The 16,723-nt window shown below is 44.6% G+C and overlaps 3 protein-coding genes across 7 annotated transcripts in view; 1 reads left to right on the top strand and 2 right to left on the bottom strand.

Annotated features, from left to right (window-relative positions):
* Positions 1-8,780, bottom strand: part of eml3 (EMAP like 3) — a gene marked incomplete in the record, with an annotated part of 34,589 nt that extends 25,809 nt beyond the window's left edge. The window contains 1 exon segment of the mRNA XM_042213356.1: positions 8,430-8,780. Coding sequence (XP_042069290.1) covers positions 8,430-8,454 — 25 coding nt within the window.
* A 1,197-nt stretch (positions 8,781-9,977) lies between these two features.
* On the top strand, positions 9,978-13,232 carry ecsit (ECSIT signaling integrator). 2 transcript variants are annotated; one of them, XM_005945414.2, is made up of 8 exons: positions 9,978-10,083; positions 10,282-10,457; positions 10,622-11,021; positions 11,113-11,336; positions 11,726-11,783; positions 11,895-12,043; positions 12,510-12,615; positions 12,701-13,232. In XM_005945414.2, exons 2-8 carry the CDS (start codon positions 10,305-10,307, stop codon positions 12,985-12,987), a joined length of 1,377 nt encoding a protein of 458 aa, XP_005945476.1. In that variant the 5' UTR covers positions 9,978-10,083; positions 10,282-10,304; the 3' UTR covers positions 12,988-13,232. The 2 variants fall into 2 exon arrangements, with proteins under 2 accessions (XP_005945476.1, XP_005945475.1); XM_005945413.2 differs by having other exon boundaries at positions 10,218-10,457.
* A 125-nt stretch (positions 13,233-13,357) lies between these two features.
* Positions 13,358-16,723, bottom strand: part of si:dkey-28a3.2 — an 11,182-nt gene continuing 7,816 nt past the window's right edge. For all 4 annotated transcript variants that reach the window (XM_005945417.3, XM_042213376.1, XM_005945416.3 and 1 more), the window contains 4 exons: positions 16,602-16,651; positions 16,464-16,519; positions 16,083-16,385; positions 13,358-15,797 (listed from right to left, as the gene is read on the bottom strand). In XM_005945417.3, the coding sequence (XP_005945479.1) occupies positions 15,781-15,797; positions 16,083-16,385; positions 16,464-16,519; positions 16,602-16,651 (426 nt within the window). In that variant the 3' untranslated portion in view covers positions 13,358-15,780. The remainder of the gene's footprint in view (positions 15,798-16,082; positions 16,386-16,463; positions 16,520-16,601; positions 16,652-16,723) is intronic.

The raw sequence follows: 16,723 nt of genomic DNA, 5'->3' as shown, positions 1-16,723 counted from the left end.
AGGATTTTTCTGGTACTGCTGTCTGAAGGTAAAGATGTGGTTTTAAGGTTTCGATGGTTGGGTTTAAAGGCCCGTGAATGTGCAATGGCAAGCATAGCTTGTCCAGTGAAATTAAAAAATAGACATCAGTTAAACCTCTCATAAAACATCTCTCATCACAGGAAGCATCCTGTCATAAAGCTCATTTCCTTTTTGGATCCATCCTTTAAATTACTGCTAGTTGGCAATCGTCTCTGGAAGCAGGATTAACTCGACTCTGATGAGACGATCAACCTGCTGTCAGTCTGATTGAATGTGTTGCTGTCTACATAAACCAAAGGGAGTGTATCCAGGGTGAGAGAGTCCCTTCAAGTTGTGCTCACTGACAAAGGTTATTCAGAGTGATGGCAACATGCTGGCGATCTAAATTTGTATATTTGATAGAAATTATTTGCAAATCTTAAACAATCTCTCTGAGAGTGATTGGATTCAGTCCAAGTCAACGCTGCTTCCCAGCAAGGAACCAAAAGAGGCTGAGTGTGTAACAGCCTCTAACTCCGGGCAATCATCGAGTCACCAGACGTTGCAACTGGTCACAGAAAGGGAAAAATACTGCTGGCCACTGGTGCTGCTACTCAACCTCCTGTTGCACCTCCATGCACTGGACAGTCGGAGGTGATTTTCACAAACACTGGGGTTGGAACTCTTTTGAGACTTTTAGTAAGTGCACCCATGCAGCCAGGAATCGAACCACCACCCTTCAGAGTGACCTGCTCTGATTCCTAAACCACTCTTTCAATTCTAGCATCACACTCACTAAACAACTCAAAGCAAGGATCAGGAGGGTATTTTCCTGCTACAGCATTAATTGGTTAAGAAATTCTAAGAAAAGGGTTCACCCACTCAGTAATAAGAGGCAAACTCTTTCTGGACAATGTTTTTAAAGTATTGTGAAGCGATTTTAGCAGAGGGTAGCAGTCAAGCTCTAAACCATGAACGTGGCTACGAAGAGTAGAAGAGTCACAGCTGACATAGAAAAATGCTCGCTCTCAGTAGGCTGCACAGCACTGAGGCTTTTTCTCTTTTTACTGTATGAGAAAGCTGAGATGTAAAAATATAGCCTGAACGCTCCAGAGGTTTCAGGAAGTAACATGTAACATGTGTTTATGCAGCACTTTTCACAGACAACAAATCACAATGCAGTTCTAAATAAATCAACCCTGGTCTGATTACAAGCTTTTTGAAGGTCTCCACCGAGTCCAGACACCGTAAAATGGTTAATGGACTGGTTCTTATATGGCGCTTTTCTACTCTTCTGACCACTCAAAGCGCTTCACCCTTTCCGTTTGCTGTCACTCTTACTCGGGGGCGTCTCCCATTTTGACCTCAGGACTTCCAGGCCATACTCGGCACAGATGATTGTGTACACTATGCCGGCCCCTTGGTTATAGCGTTCCATGCATGCCCTGCCTGCTAGCATCTGCAGGTCTAGATTAAACTAACTAGTCTAGTTTTTAGATTCAGCTGATGTAGATTAAAAGCAAGCGCTCGGTCACAGCAGAGCGCCGGTGCCACTCTGAGTGATGAATTTCAGCTCTGCGTGACCGCCGGTCTGATGAAATGTTGTATTTCCAAACAAGAAGGTGCTGGGTTCAAATCAATGAGCCTGATGGGTCCTTTCTTTCCTTTCTGTGTGGCTCCCACCGTCCAAAGACAAGCATGAAACCAACCTTAAACCAGTCTGTACAAACAAATTCTTCACCGCTGAAAAAATCGAAAGCACACACGGTGTTTTTATACCAGTGCTTCCTTAAAGCGATTGCAAATGAGACACTAGTGCTGCCTATAATGCTAGACATGTCGATCCTATCTGGGGGGAAATTGCTAGTTGGATTTCTGGTGAGACCATGACTTGCAGTTTGGTGGTGCCACACCCACTGTGGCTTCTTCCCAGGATCTGTTTTTGGCAGTGGGATCCTGTACTCAGTAGGCTGGTTTTATAGATGGGGTGTTTTATTGACTGGTTTTACTGGTTGCGGAAGTAAAGTGTGGAGGTTAAAAGAATTTCTGAAAAGCTAAAATAAACAAAACTAAAAGTGAAAACATTCTAAACTTTGTGCTATTTCTGTGCATGTTTGGGCGGCCACAGAGTGTGACAGCCATTAATATACAGTCTCTATATATGACTCATCATCCTTCCACAGTCGTTTCACTGTCTGCCATCTTTTTGCTATAGATGTAAGAAGTTATAGGCAGCTTTTTGATGTCATTACTACAGATTTAAATCATTAGTGAGAGCACATGAGAGCACACGTCCTGGTGAGAGGCAAACATCAGCACTGCTTTACTCAAAGCAAAGCCCCCAAAACAAAACACGACATTCAAAGGGACAGTCGTGATCTGAACCAGTCAGGAGGCTGGACTGACAGGATAAAACAGAATAATCAGTGCTCCTATTGGTCATCACAGAAAATCTCACAACGTACAACTGCATCAGAAAACAGATACAAGCCTTGCTACTGTAGAGGTCTCACCACAACGTAATTACACATCTGCATAAATGATCGTACTCCACTTCCACTCTGGTTTTCTTCTTTTCATTTTTCCCATGGAAGCCAAGACGGGATGACTCATAGCTGTTTGGCAGCAGCTCAGGGGAAGCTGGAATTTGATCCACATTAGATTCGTGTAGCTATACTGGAATTCTGGTTACTATTCACAGTCCGTCTGTCGTAGCGTGGAAGTGCAAAAGCAGGTTATGTCACCACTTTTGGAATTTCTTCTATCTCTGCGTGGACTTCTCAGTTTCTGAGTTATGGCTGGAGATGTCCACTGAGCAATCTGAATGTGCGTTATGTGAACAAACAAACGTTTTTGCACATTCCACACATTTCAGGGCTGAATATCATTATTACATCAAGGTGAGGATATTTGCTGACATCTCGTTACTGCTCAACATGTGCCAGCAGACAGAACGACTGACAGGAAATGACACGGCAATGCTGGACAAAAGCCTTTTTCACGTGTCTCTTCATACACGTCACAGGGTTTCTCAACATGGGAACGTTTGGGAACAGAGCCCAGTGACACAGTAGTTACTGGACGTGATAGCAGCTCTAGTCCAGCAGCAGCGTTCAGTAGGAGAAAAAGAGGAGGATGTGAACCAAGCTCGGCAGGTTATAATTAACCTATGATTCAGGTTTCGAGAGAAAAAGAAGGGAATCAATTTAAGAAAAGAAAAATAGTTGGTGAAACACAGCACGAGCCTCTATCAGCCGTATCCACCACTGTTAGAAAAGAGAGAATTTGCTCCACTGATGACGTCTTTCGTAAAAGGCTCAGGGTCATTTAAGGACCCAGCAACTATAATTAGCCACTAAAGCTCCGGTTTTACTTTTATCTACATGAAACATGTTACTATAAATCTAGATTACTGCTCTTCTCCAGACGTTGCTTTAGTCCTTAATAAGCCCATAAACGTCTTAGCTGCTTATCTGCATGCATGTGCTTAAAGTTAAAGAGTACGTGCGTCCTGCATTCGTTTGACTAACACATATTCTCACAGCGCCCGCCCACTCTTTCTACCTGTCACCCAAGGATGCAGCATCATGACCTCAGCCACCTACAGACACACAGCGCTCAGTCTGTAGTTCTCTACTTTGATTTAGATGCTTTGCCGCTGCTCAACATCCTGTACGCCCCTGCACAAGTGCCGAGGTCCCATCTGAGAAGTGAAACAGAGAGCTGCACCATCTGTGAGAAACACTCCCCCCACCCCACCACCACGCCGCTGCACACATGTGACTGACTGCACAGCTCGTGTGGCTGCAAACGGCTCACCAGGACTGCACATGAGACGAGCTGACCTCCTTTACAGTCCTTCACTTTGACTCTCACTCCTGTGTTTATCTCCAGGGAGCATCTCAAAAACACGCCCGATGACGCCGTGATGCAGTGGTTAGCGCTGTCACGTCACAGAAACAAGGTTGTGGGTTTGATTCTGTAGGCTGGTGCCTTTGTGTGGCATTTGCATGTTCGCCCTGCACCTGAATGAGTACTCTCTACTCTGCTGCGGTTGTAGTAAGAGAATTTATGAAAGGACTAGAATTAAAACTAACCGATTGTAGCCTTCACACAAAACTGTGCCTCGTGCACACAATGCACCGAAACGACAGGCGCTTCTACACTGCAGCTGGAAGCCAACAAGCTGGTGGAAAAAAAGGTGGCATACAAGGGGAAGTTGATGCTGCAGGCAGATACGTTCACAGGTGGGGGTGTGAGAACACGTTTTCAAGGAATAGTTTCCAGCACTGAGTGCACAGAAGACAAAGTATTTATACTTTAATAACTAAATATTTCTCCGAGCCTCCCGTCACTGAGACGGCGACACTCCGTTTGGTTCAGGGACATGAAACAAGCGGTTGAGACGGCATTTAGATGATCCTGGAGCATGTCGGCGGGACTGACGTGTAGACGACTCTCAGTTCCCCATGTGGTCCTTAGTGAAACTGAGCCTGACACCCCCGTTTCATTTCATTTTTACTTTTTATTCGTCATGAACCACAAACGAGAGCGCGGATCTCAGCAGATACGAGACACCTCGTACCAAATTTAGCTCCTAGTAAAAGAAACGAATACAAACAATATCCAAGTTAAAAGTACAAAGTTCATATAAAATCGGGAAAGTCGCCCAGCCCACCCCACTAACAGCACATACACATTATACAGTCTTTATGCGCGCCTGCACATCCACTTCAGTAACACTATGCCACCATTAAACGGTATAAGCACAGCATAAAGATCCAAAGGACGATGATTTAACAGGAGACAACTCATGCTGGTTTGATTACTGTTGCATGGGTGGATTCATTGGTTTACACTGTGCTCACAAACTGCAGCAGGGGCCCCAAAACCAGTTAAGCCAGCCTTGCTATCTTAAAGGATAAAACCATGGAAAAAGTAATTGTCAAAAAGCCAGAGGAGATGATGCAGCTCACAACACGCTGCCACAATCTTAACCGTCAGGCCTCGCTGAAGCAGACACAAATACAGTGCAAGTCCGTGCTCGCTCTACATACAGATAACAACACTGTAAGCCACCGACGGCCATGGAGCATAAATCTCTGCCACATGATGATCTCACTGAGTGAGACTGACTGATTTATTATCAGCACTGACTGAAGTTTGAGCCGCTTTGGTTTCCTTCTGATTTACAGGTGCGATCAAAACAAGGCGCCAGTGAAAACACTCTGATTCCCCCGACTTCAATCTTTAAACTGACCAGACAGAATTCAGCATTCCCTCAATGCTACAGACACATTTCAGTGTCTGTTAGAAAGCAGTGAGCTTTAACTTCCAGCCCTGAGACAGAAGAAAGAGTGTTTGCCTCCAGGCTGCAGCAGAACAGCACGTGCGTTCTTCTGAAAAGAAGCACTATTACGACATTCTGGGAAAAACACTGAAAAAGCTGCCATTTGCTGATGCAACTTCCTGCTGATCTCTGCACAACTGCAACACGTCCCAAATCCTCACAGCACTCCTAGACAGCTGTTCGAGCCAAAACCACAACACGCTGAAATGATGAATCCACTCTGGTTCCACTAATTGAACCCTTACCGTATATACACCAAATATAACTCCTGTTCTCAGGATGTTTACAGCAGCAAGCTGACAAAGATAACGAGCTCCGCTGACTAAGTGCTAAGTGCTGTATGAATAGACTCGATTCTGCGGCTCTAATTCTATTAAAGCACGTGTCTAAGTGCTGCAGTATAAACAGCATTTGGGTTTAACAGTAACAGTAACTGGTGTTAGTCCTCTGACGGCTCTTATAATGCTCGTTTGAGTGTGAAGGTGTGTATTTCTTGTCTTATGCACTACAGCAATGTGACCACATTCACATCTTCCAGCTGTTTAACTTCCAGCTGTGTAAGTGGGGTATGCACACATTTTTACAGTAATCCGTAAGCAGTAATTCAATTTCTCTTCTCAAGTTATACAAATACAAATAGACAGAAGAAGGCATGCCTCTTCAGACGCTTGAAACACTGAGTGATGTCACTTCCTGTAGGAAAAGTTGCTATTCCAGCATTAGCAGCAGCTGCTTTTACACCAAAGCAAACCATGACAAAGAAACACAGATGGAGTCTGTAAAAGAGAGGCTGACAATTACCACAACAAAGCACAAGTCTGTGTCAGTGAAGCGTTTCACTGATACTGTCCTCATCTATACTGAAGAGCTTAGCACTTTATGCACTTTAGCTCCTTTAAGTGTGCGACTGTACATGGTCTGTGTGGGTCACAAAGAAGTGTTAGTCAGTCGGGGTTAATGGTACGACCCCCCACCTTTACTAGGATAACTGCAAATGTAAGCAAGGTAACGCTGCGTTACGTCCAGACATAAATCCCACATTCACTGGATTTCTATACAGTTCTTCTGGTCTGGTCGATTTGACCCTGTTAGCATAAGCTGTGACCTTTTATGGAAGTTCAGACTAGTCAGGAGGATGTGAAAACTAGTAAACTTTACCTCCTGAGCCGTAGACTACAGACTACAGCACATCTGTCCTTTGAAACAAAGGTCTTCCATTCCTTACTCTGAGCCGGGGAGTTTCTTGTAGCGTCTACAGTTATGCAGTTACTTAAGAGAGCGTGATACTTCACTGGTTGCATTGTGCTCACACACACAGCATGTGTCTAAGTTCATTCAGTGACTCAGTAAACGCAGTTTGAAAATCTGAGGAGTTTTTCATGCTTTTCCACATTTCTGCACAGATTGAACTTGTGCAGTTATCATTACTGATACAAGTCATGGACACAACAATTACAAAACACAAGACTGGTGTTATGAACCAGAAGAAAGGCAGTAAGATAGCAGGCTTACTTTGTATTTTCAATATGGATATATTATCTTTATTTTTAACATCTAACAAATGGTGTCAGTGTTAAAACTGAAGGCAGTATCTTTAAAGTCTTGTTTTGCTAAGTCTCAAATAGCCATTAACAGAAGTAAACTGTTGGAAAAGCAGTAAAGCCTCTTTGTGTGGCACTGGAATCTGCACACACTGCACATTTGCTCGCTCTTCCCTAAAACATTACTATGACTACTTTGCAAAGATATCAGCCAGTCCTTTAACCCAATGTCAGATGTGCTTCAACTTTAAGGCTGGCATACAGTCCACCACACAGTGGAGGAAATACTGTGTATCAGTATCTGCATGTTACTGCTAAACACAGCAGTTATTTGATCCCTACAAACTCATATTACGTAAGCCGGCCAGCTGACACCGAGGCACAAGCAACTCTCCAGCTCCAGCACACCTCACGCAGCTTTCCGAGGCAGGTAACGTGTCACCATCTTCGTTTATGAAACATGATTACCAACGTAACGCAGGTCTTCATTAAGAGAAATGGCTGTGTGTTGAAGCTTCCTGCAGCGCTGAGTCACAGCTGCCTTGCTCAAGCTTCCCCATGTGATATTAATATATTTGCTGTTCCCCAGCGCTTTGGCGGCCCACCAGCTTTCAAGAAGCCAGAGTATGTAAGATAGGCTTGGGTGTGGATGTTTGTATACACATGTGAATCAAAAGCAGCACTGGGCCGCTATCAAAGTTCCAGTTTCAGCATAATAGTAAGTATTGTGGGGACAGACAGGGTGGAGCTTTTTCACCCAGCCCACAGTGGAGAGAAGGATGTTCAGCTGGTGCTTCGTCTGATATATGGATGAACTGTTGTGCATGGACACAGGCTGCTGCGGTCTTCGCTCTGCCGGTGGTCTCAATGTTGATGCTCAAACTACCCACGCGTGACAACATGGAATCAGCAGCACACAACTCAGTTTGCGACACAAAGTGGTTGCAGGCACGCCTCCAGGTGTCCTGATCACTCAGGCCAGACTTGAGGCAACTATTTGAATGCCACAGAAATAATGTAAACGACTGCAGCCCGTCCCACGCACCTACACAGACACAGCGCTGCTGTAACGTCCTGTTTCTCCATCGACGTTTGAGACTGCTGCCTGTCTGCGCTAACGTGTGGACGAGTGACTGAACAAAACATGGAGAAATGTTAAAAAGCCCAGAATTAAGCAGCAAAAATCCTTTGAAAGTCAAAGCGGATGTTCCGCCGACCATCCGCTTGCAATAAAAGACAGCAAAGAATGCGGCGACGAGCGCTGCCAAGAAAAACTGCATCTAAGTGTTCAGTTACGAAGTTTTGGTGTGACTGAAAGCCTCCGAACAAAGCTCGAGGGTTTACGCGTTTGTTAAACTGTGTAAAGCGTGTGTGGTGCGGTGTATGCTAGTTTTCTCCAAAGATTGCCATCTTTGAAGCTGTTTGACAGCGTTCCTTTGAGAGCGATGCGATTATCTGATCCGAGCACGGACAGAGAAGTTTCCACGGCTAATGCTGTCAGTAAAAACACAAAGGACCACTGTCGCTGCTGCACTCACCCAGACTGTTGGTAGAGGAATCCATAATCCCAGGTTTAGACGGCGGCTCCTGTTTTTAGAGGAGCAGCGTGCACTAAGGTGTGTTTTCCATGCTGACAGAGGAGAATCACAGCCCACACTCTGGAGACTTGAGTCGATGACAGGTCTAAGAATACCGGAAACGCGGAATTTTCCGCAACATAAAGCGCAATAGTTTATTAAACGCGTGGGTGTGTGTGTGTGAGGGGGGAGTACTTATAAGGAAATCAAGCTTAAATATAAAATATAGTTCGAAATTACTTTATATAAAATGAAAAACTAAAAACAATCACACCACAGACTGAAAACCGCTTCCGGAAGTGTAGCCCCTCGTTATAGCTAGCTTGACACTATTGGCGGGAAGGCACCAGGTACGGCTAAAAGTGCTGCCAGATATTCGCCTCAGTCAGACTGAGTCAGGAAAGAGGATTTCAGTGTCCGTAAACCAGAACATCTCACGGAACTCTTAAAGCAGCTTCTTACGGCTGCACCTCTGCAGCCTGGCAGCTACAGGACGAGCATTTGTTTCCATCTCGTGGCGGCGGTGCGCACTACAAGCCCTGAAACCTGTGCCAGAAAGTGACTGCCTGCATTCAAACTGCTATAAATAACTTGTTGGCCTATAAGAAATGAAACGTATATCAAATGCATCCCTCACGAATGATATCCAGTCATCCTGACCACGCACAATATTCCTGTCACAAGGTAGAAGCTGCAATTAGTTTTTGGTAAAGTGACTTTTATATATCCTTTATTGATCCAGTATGAAAGTCTAATTGACGTTAAAAATGTCATTTTTAGAGTGATCCGACGTCATAAAGACACCTGCAAGACAGGTAATTTATTTATTTTATATAGAACACCTTAAAGGTAAAGACATCACACATTAAAAACACACACACGGAAACACTGGAAATGGCAACAGAAAGGATGGTGCCAGAAACATCACCGGGGGCCTTTTTAAATCTTATTTTAAGGGTAAGATCTTTTAGTTTTGATTTTGTTTGTTTGTTGTTGTTTTGCTTATATTGCATTTGACCAGCGATTCTATAAATGCAACGTTATGTCACTGTGACTGTATTTGAATTTTAGTGTTGCATTAATTGTCAGCTCGACGATGGCTGCAAAGTGGCGACTCTTGCCTTAAGAAGTGTCTCTTGTTGACTTGTAAAAGCCTCTACAACTTTTTTTATTTCACCATTCATTAACCGCACAGAGAAGGCATCGTTTAAATATGTTAAAGTTTCATACAGTATTATTAAAGTTCTTCGTGACTGGCACAAGTGTCCTCTTTGTTGCAAATCAAAATATGGTCACCGTAAATTATACTGCACGACAAAGGATAAAAAATAGTTCGCTTTCTCTTTTCTCAACTTTTGTTTAATAGTTTGAAGAATCATAGCTACAGCGCGAAGAATGGCATTGATTTAGAAATCATTTTCCTGCATTTTAATGGAGAATATTTACTGCGCTTATTTGCGGTTTTACGGAACTATCATTTCTGTCACTGTTTCTATTGTTTGGGGGAAGCAAACCCGTGTCGGACCGGAATGCTGTAATGGCCTTTGAACATGGTAGCGTCCATTGACAGCGCCTTCTGAAGGAGACTATTCTTGTCCGATTGTCGGCACTAAAGGTCAGTATTAACATGGTTATACATGTTGGGGTGATAATAATAACTATCATTACTACAACGTTTGAGCAGTTGACGAACTAAACTTCACAAAATGTGAAATGTAAAGTTTGATCGTTCTGTACAAATATTCACAGCTGGATGAGGTACACCGAAGAGTGAACGTGTGAGCTTCACGTCCGTGTGCACTTCTGTTCTCAGACACTCGCCGTGATGGCTCGACTATGAAGGGCAGCCGCTGCCTGCATCAGCTCAAGTCTCTGCGGCTGCTCAGCCACGCAGGGAGGCGGCTGCCTGCTGCTGCTGGAGACAGCGGCGCTCTATTCCGGTTACACTCCTCGAGTCTGCTCGGCGGCTCGCAGTGCCCACAGCGCGAGGTGAGCTTTAGCAGCGACCAGACTTAAGCTCATACACAGCACTGATATAATCGCAGAGAAAGGCAGCTGGCAGTCGACTCTTTGTTTGGTGTTAATCAATAACTAATCAGATCATATGAATGAATCTTTTATATGCGTTCATAACAAAAACATGTTGCTTTTAGGTGTTGAGGCATTTCCACAGCAGCCCAGCGTGCACCAAGAGTCAGCCTGCACGGTTCGTTCAGGAAGAGGACAAGACGAGGGACAAGTCTCTGGTCGCCCACGATGATCTGTTTGAGCAGGTCGCCAAAGAAACCAAAACCAAGGCCACGTTTAACAAAGTGATAGACGTCTACACCAAGAGAGACATAAGGCGTCGAGGTCATGTGGAGTTCATCTATGCTGCTCTGAAGAAGATGCCCGAATTCGGGGTGGAGAAAGACCTCACTGTCTACAACAAGCTGCTGGATGTTTTTCCTAAAGAGGTATTCGTGCCGCAAAACTTTATCCAGAGAATGTTCAACCACTATCCCCGTCAGCAGGAGTGTGGAGTGCAGCTCCTGGAGCAGATGGAGAGTTATGGTGGGTGTCTATAGTATTGTGGGAGTTGTTGAGAATCTTGAGGTGTTCTGTACACTGTTTTTGTGTCTAAGTGTCAGTGTCTGTGCTTCAGGTATCATGCCCAACATTGAGACCAAAGTGCTGCTGGTCCAGATCTTTGGAGAAAAGACCCACCCTATGAGAAAGTACCAGCGTATCATGTACTGGTTCCCCAGGTTCATGCACGCAAACCCCTTTCCTATTCCCAAGCAACTCCCTGAAGACCCAGTAGACCTGGCACGCTTCAGCCTCACACGCATGGCAAACGACTGGGATGCAAAAGTGACCGTCTACCAGGTATATGCATGGATTAGCCTAGCTTAGCATGAAGACTGGAAACAGGGGGGAACAGCTAGCCTGGCTTTGTTCTTTAAAAGAATAACAAAAGTAACTCTAAAATCTTTAAAGCTAATACGCTGAATGTTTCAGACCCGAGTCTGGAAACCTCTTTTCCACAGCTGTCAACCACAGACTCGTGTTCCACATTTCTTAAGCTTTTAAACTGAGCTTATGGAAAGTGGAGAAAAAACTCCACATGATTGCGAGTACAAGTTTTTGTGTTACAGTCATTTAGTTTCTCAGGTCTAACTAAGACAAACTTGTGTGTAAAAATCGTTTGACTGACTTTGTGTTTTGTCATCAGATGTAAATCTTGTATTTACCAAACTGTGTGCTCTCCTCACAAGCTGCCCTGCACAGACATCACAGACAGCGGTGCTGAAGTCACACTTCCACATATAGTAGGTATGGATGACTTGAAACTACATTCTGTGTCTTAGTCAGAAATAGATTGTTAAAAATACTAATAATGGCATCATTTCCATATTTGTTCTTTCTTTCCTGTGTTTGCACCAGGCATCCAGAGCCCCAGCCAGATGGAAGCGCTCGCTAAGCACAACCCGTGCAGGCCCGTGTTCGTGGAGGGCCCGTTCCCTCTGTGGATGAGGAAGACGTGTGTTTACTACTACGTCCTCAGAGCCGACCCTGCCCCACCTGAAGAGAAGGTGGGCAAACATTACTGTTAACCATTACAAATAATAGGTGCTGTGTGATGATCATATAACAGAGTGTTTGAGTTCTAATGATTGTGGCTTATGGCTCAGGAAAGTCACAAAACCAGAATCTCAGATTATAGAATATTTCCTAAGATCCATGAAAAACAGGATTTCTATCACAGAAATGTCCAGCTTGGTGCGTTCATTAATACACTCAGATGTTAGGAATGCAGCCGTTGCAACTGCTTTCCTGTAGACATCTGTGCATGCTGGTGTTGGGGGAACTGACACCACCCTCACTCCACTCCCTGTGAAGCTCTCCCAGCTTCTTCAGCTGGCTGTCCTCTGCAAACAGCCGGCCTTTTCTGCAGTGACCGTCTGTGTGTTCCCCTCGTTGTAGACTCTGTATAATGAATGTAGAATATGTGAAACTTTGTGAATTAAATTACAAACAAATCCTCCTCCCTCCCCTCAGATAGAAGAGCCGTATGACCCAGAGAGGTGTCTCATGTATCCTCTGCAGCTAGACCTGGATTTGGACCGCGACCTGGGGGACGATGAGAGCTTCGATGTGGAAGACTGTAAGATATGGCATCACTGCTGTTGACCACAACCCCTCACTTCCAGGGTGTAACATAGATGATGTGTGTCTGTGTGTCTATCCAGTGGATGAAGGTCCAGTCTTTGCCATGTGCATGACCAGTCAGGGGGACCAGGCTACCCTCAATCAGTGGATCTCTGGCCTCCAACAGAGTAACCCCATCCTAGGTCAGATCCCCACGCTGTTCCGACTGGGCGCTGGACCCCGGGAGCTGCAAGGGGTGGGCGACACCGACTCGACCAGTGGAACCTGGTTTCCTTCACACGCCCATAAAGAAGAAGCAGACCCTGGGGAAGACGCCGAGGCTGTAGTGGAAGAGGAGCCCAGGAGAAGTCAGGGTGTGAAGCAGTGAAAAGCCTCCCTCCGAACCAGCCGGGAGGCTTTTGTAGATTCTTTTTAGCATATTTAATAAAGCCGTACAAAATAATTACAAACGTATTTATTCAGTCACAAATGTCTCACACGCTTAAAATACAGCAGACTATCTACGGAAGTACTAAGTCTGTATGTGTTCAAATGAAGTCATTACAGCTGTGGAAATAAACAACGATGAAGTCGAGTTGTTAAAGTAACACAATAAATGCTGACTTCCATTTACAGTTGGACTCTGTTTAACTGTTTTTCACTGCCACTGAAGCTTGACTTGATTTTGGTGAACTTGGTTTTTGCTCCAATGACAACAGCTCGCCGCGCAGACTTCAGTGAGCTCACGCTGTCAGGAGTGTTTGGCTTTACAGTTGTTGTGAAGTTGGAGGTCAGACTGTGGAGAAAACAGACTGGCCTCATCGTCTGTGGTCTTTCAGCTGTGGAGTGTCTGGTAGAGTTGCACTAAAACAGTTTTGGATTGTAGTTTTGTTAATTAGCAAAATGTGTGTTTGTGAAACTGTTATTGCATCTCTTAGTAAAACAAGCTCCTGATGAGGTGCATCATCTACATCTGACTGACACTGTTTCTACTTTGTTTTAGAGCTCCATTGCCTTACTGCAGTGCATTGGCAAGTTTGAGTTTGCACTGCACACACAAAATTCACCCACAGCTGCCCATCACAGACCCAGGCTGGAGCCACAGTGCACACTTCGGGTGTAAGCTGCCCTACTGGTGCAAGTGCAGCTTCAGTGGATTCAATAAAAACGATACGGTCAATGTGCAAAGCAGGAATTTCTGTGCTTATTAATGTGAAATTCTTAATATTTCTGATCATAATACCACACAAGTGACACAACTGCACTGGAGAAAACAGTTTAACAAAAAAGACAAAGGATTCGAATGAACAGTAGAAAAAGTTTATTACTGAAAAGGCATTTAAACATTCCCTTTTTAAACTGGCAGACAATCGCGTCTGATTTCCATGAGTGATCTGATCACCACAAGCTCTTTCCACTGCGTTGTGGCTGCACAGACAGTATCACCTCAGCTTTGTGCTCAAATACAAGAATATTTCAGTGTTGTAGTCTTCATGAAAACCATAGAAAAATCATCGAAAAGCATTCCAGAGCACTTCATCCATTTACTACTTAAGTAGGAAAGCCTTGGATTGATAACATTCACAAATGAAATTCTTTTCTAACACGGAGCTTTCTACAGATATGAATAATGCATCATCAACGATCACTTGCGTAAGAGGAGATTCAATAAATAACAAGGCTGCTCCAAATATTGTGGAACGGCACAGAAAAAGTCACATTTGGCATGTCATATATTAGTCTATTTACAGTGCTGCAGGAGATTTTCGCAGAGGTGACAAACTGTCCCTAAGAAAGTTGTCTCGGTACAAAAAGTTGCCCCCGGAGGAACACGTAAGGATGTGATGCAGTAGCAAATTGCAGCTCAGTTCCAGATGCCCCATTCAGTGCTTGAGAAACTATCAAGGCTCGAGAGCAGACTAACCTGAATGCAAGCCTGCAGGAAAATCTGCACACTAGCAGATTCTGTCAGCTTCCAAATAGTAGAAAATGTTGTGCCGATGCTGTTTTTCTACAGCTGACTGATCCCAGGGTTAAATATTAACGTATTGTATAATTAACTATAAATGTCACATTGACAAAAGCCATGGATTGTATCCCACGGCTGCTATCAGTGAACAGGTAGTGTGTCTCTGCACAACTGCAGTGACCCAGTCCTCCAATACAAACGTATTCAGCAAGTGTTCCTCAGTCCGGTGCATTCAGCCCCAGTTTGTGCTCTCAGCAGCTCAGCCAGCAGGTTGCGCCTTTTACTTTCCAGGAGTTTTCAGGAACTTTAAACAATCAATAATATTCTTTAGATTTGGTGCTAAAACACTTCCCACTGTGGAATTCACAGCCTGGACACTGGTGCTAATTTCATGACTGAGCTGAGCTTCTTCTGAGCTACTCATTCTTTTACCCCCATACCACCTATTATCCCGTTTTTCCTTGGAATACCTAAAGTGTTTTCCCAGAATGCTGAAATGTTCACCCCTGCAGAAAATCCACCAAGGCAGAGCAGTGAGGAATGTACAAACTGGCCATGAGTATGCTCCAGCTGGAAAACACAGGTTATATTTTATTATGGCGCCCACAGAGGTCATGTGATCCAAGAAGATATTTGTGCAAGTCTGTGATTGGATCAATAAATTAAGACCAAAAAGCTCAGTGGCCTAATAAACTGATATGTCCAGAATGCCATTAGCTTAGCCTTCCCAGAGTGAAGATTTCCCAAATGTAGTAATGTTTCACTCCAACACTCATCTCAAGGTGCTGTGTTGTACGAAGCAACAATATTATAGAGAAGTGCAATGATCCCCTCTGAGCAGCAAGAGTGGGGAGGAAGAGCTCCTTTTGAACAGGAGGAAACTTCTGGGAGAAGCAGGAGCAACCGTTTGCTGCAGCTGATTGGTGGTGAGAGAAAAAAGGAGCACAAAAAACAAACACAACAGGAGAAGGACTGACAGCAAATCTCGGATGAAGCAGCTTCAGTATAAAAATGTCCTCACTGCCTTTGATAAACATACACAACCCTGGTAGGAAATGAGGTAAAGCTGCTTTAGGGCCTTCTTTTCCAAGGTGTCTTCCTGCAGAGGTAAACACACTGATAAGAAATAAAATACACGAGAGAAAGGGGGTGGGGTTTGTTTCTCCTGGTCCATGGTCTTCAGCTGCCTCCTGCAGCCGTCTCTTCAGCTCTTCAGTTCTTGTGTGGTTCTGCAAAAGAAGTCAGACAGCGTTGTTATCTGCAGAGAAATGGCTTAGCCTTTGATTGAATTGTTTCACACTGATCGGTGCAGTCAGGCGAGTTTGCACCATCATTGTATATAACTGCTGAGCCAGTGTTGCTACCATTACATTATATGAATATATGAGCCGATTAAAGGATAAACCTCATTGGGGATCAGTCGTACAGATGAGGCTAACAGATGCTCTTCTGCAGCTACTTTTAACTCTGCTGTGTCAGGTGACTTAACTACGTGATCCGAGCTCATACTGTACCTGCCACAGGTCTGCTGTGCTGCTGCAGCTGGCTGCTGAAGAAGCGTTCCCGCCGGGACACCTGCTCATCCCAGGCCTCCCGTATTTGCTCTTTCTCGCCGGGCTCCAAGGTTAGGGTGTGCGGGTGGGCCTCGTCAATGTGGGCCTTCACTCCCTCTAGGCTGTGGGAATATTGCAGTTCCCCACACACCATGCACACCAGCAGCTGGTTGAGTGGGTCATAGTCCATGAGGTAGCGGCTCCTCCAGACAGCATCGGAAACAGAATCGTCCTCACTTTCAGCGAACAGCAGCTCTGACTCATCTGAGAAGGCAGAGTTTGTTTTTGGCTACTTTCACCATTTTATGTGCATTCGTTCAAGTTCACAGTGACATACTTTACCTTCGATTGGGGCTGTGTAATCCGAGTATGTGAAGGCTGCCGAGTCCACTGAAGAGCTGTGAAGGGAGATTTTTGTGTGTTATCCTGAATGCTGATGATGCTGATATCAAAAGAAAGCGAGCAAAGAAAACCTCTCACCTCATTAGATGTTCTGACTCCTCAGAAGAGTTCACCCACTGACCAGGTGCCTAAAGATATTAGACAAAGAGTGAAAAACTAAAGCCACGTGCAGTGTTTTTACGTGCTTTCATGAGCTCCCT

Source organism: Haplochromis burtoni, unplaced genomic scaffold (genome assembly GCF_018398535.1).
Source record: "Haplochromis burtoni strain Fernald_Lab_line unplaced genomic scaffold, NCSU_Asbu1 Contig_438, whole genome shotgun sequence".
In the NCBI taxonomy this organism is placed as follows: Eukaryota; Metazoa; Chordata; class Actinopteri; order Cichliformes; family Cichlidae; genus Haplochromis; species Haplochromis burtoni.
This window is presented reverse-complemented; position numbering and strand designations above follow the sequence as displayed.

Excerpts from the sequence above, each read along its gene's own strand:
- ecsit (XM_005945414.2), top strand. The coding sequence starts at position 10,305 with ATGAAGGGCAGCCGCTGCCTGCATCAGCTCAAGTCTCTGCGGCTGCTC. Across the intron at positions 11,337-11,725 it reads CAAAAGTGACCGTCTACCAG|CTGCCCTGCACAGACATCAC; the intron begins GTATATGCATGG and ends TCTCCTCACAAG. Across the intron at positions 12,044-12,509 it reads CTGCCCCACCTGAAGAGAAG|ATAGAAGAGCCGTATGACCC; the intron begins GTGGGCAAACAT and ends CCCTCCCCTCAG.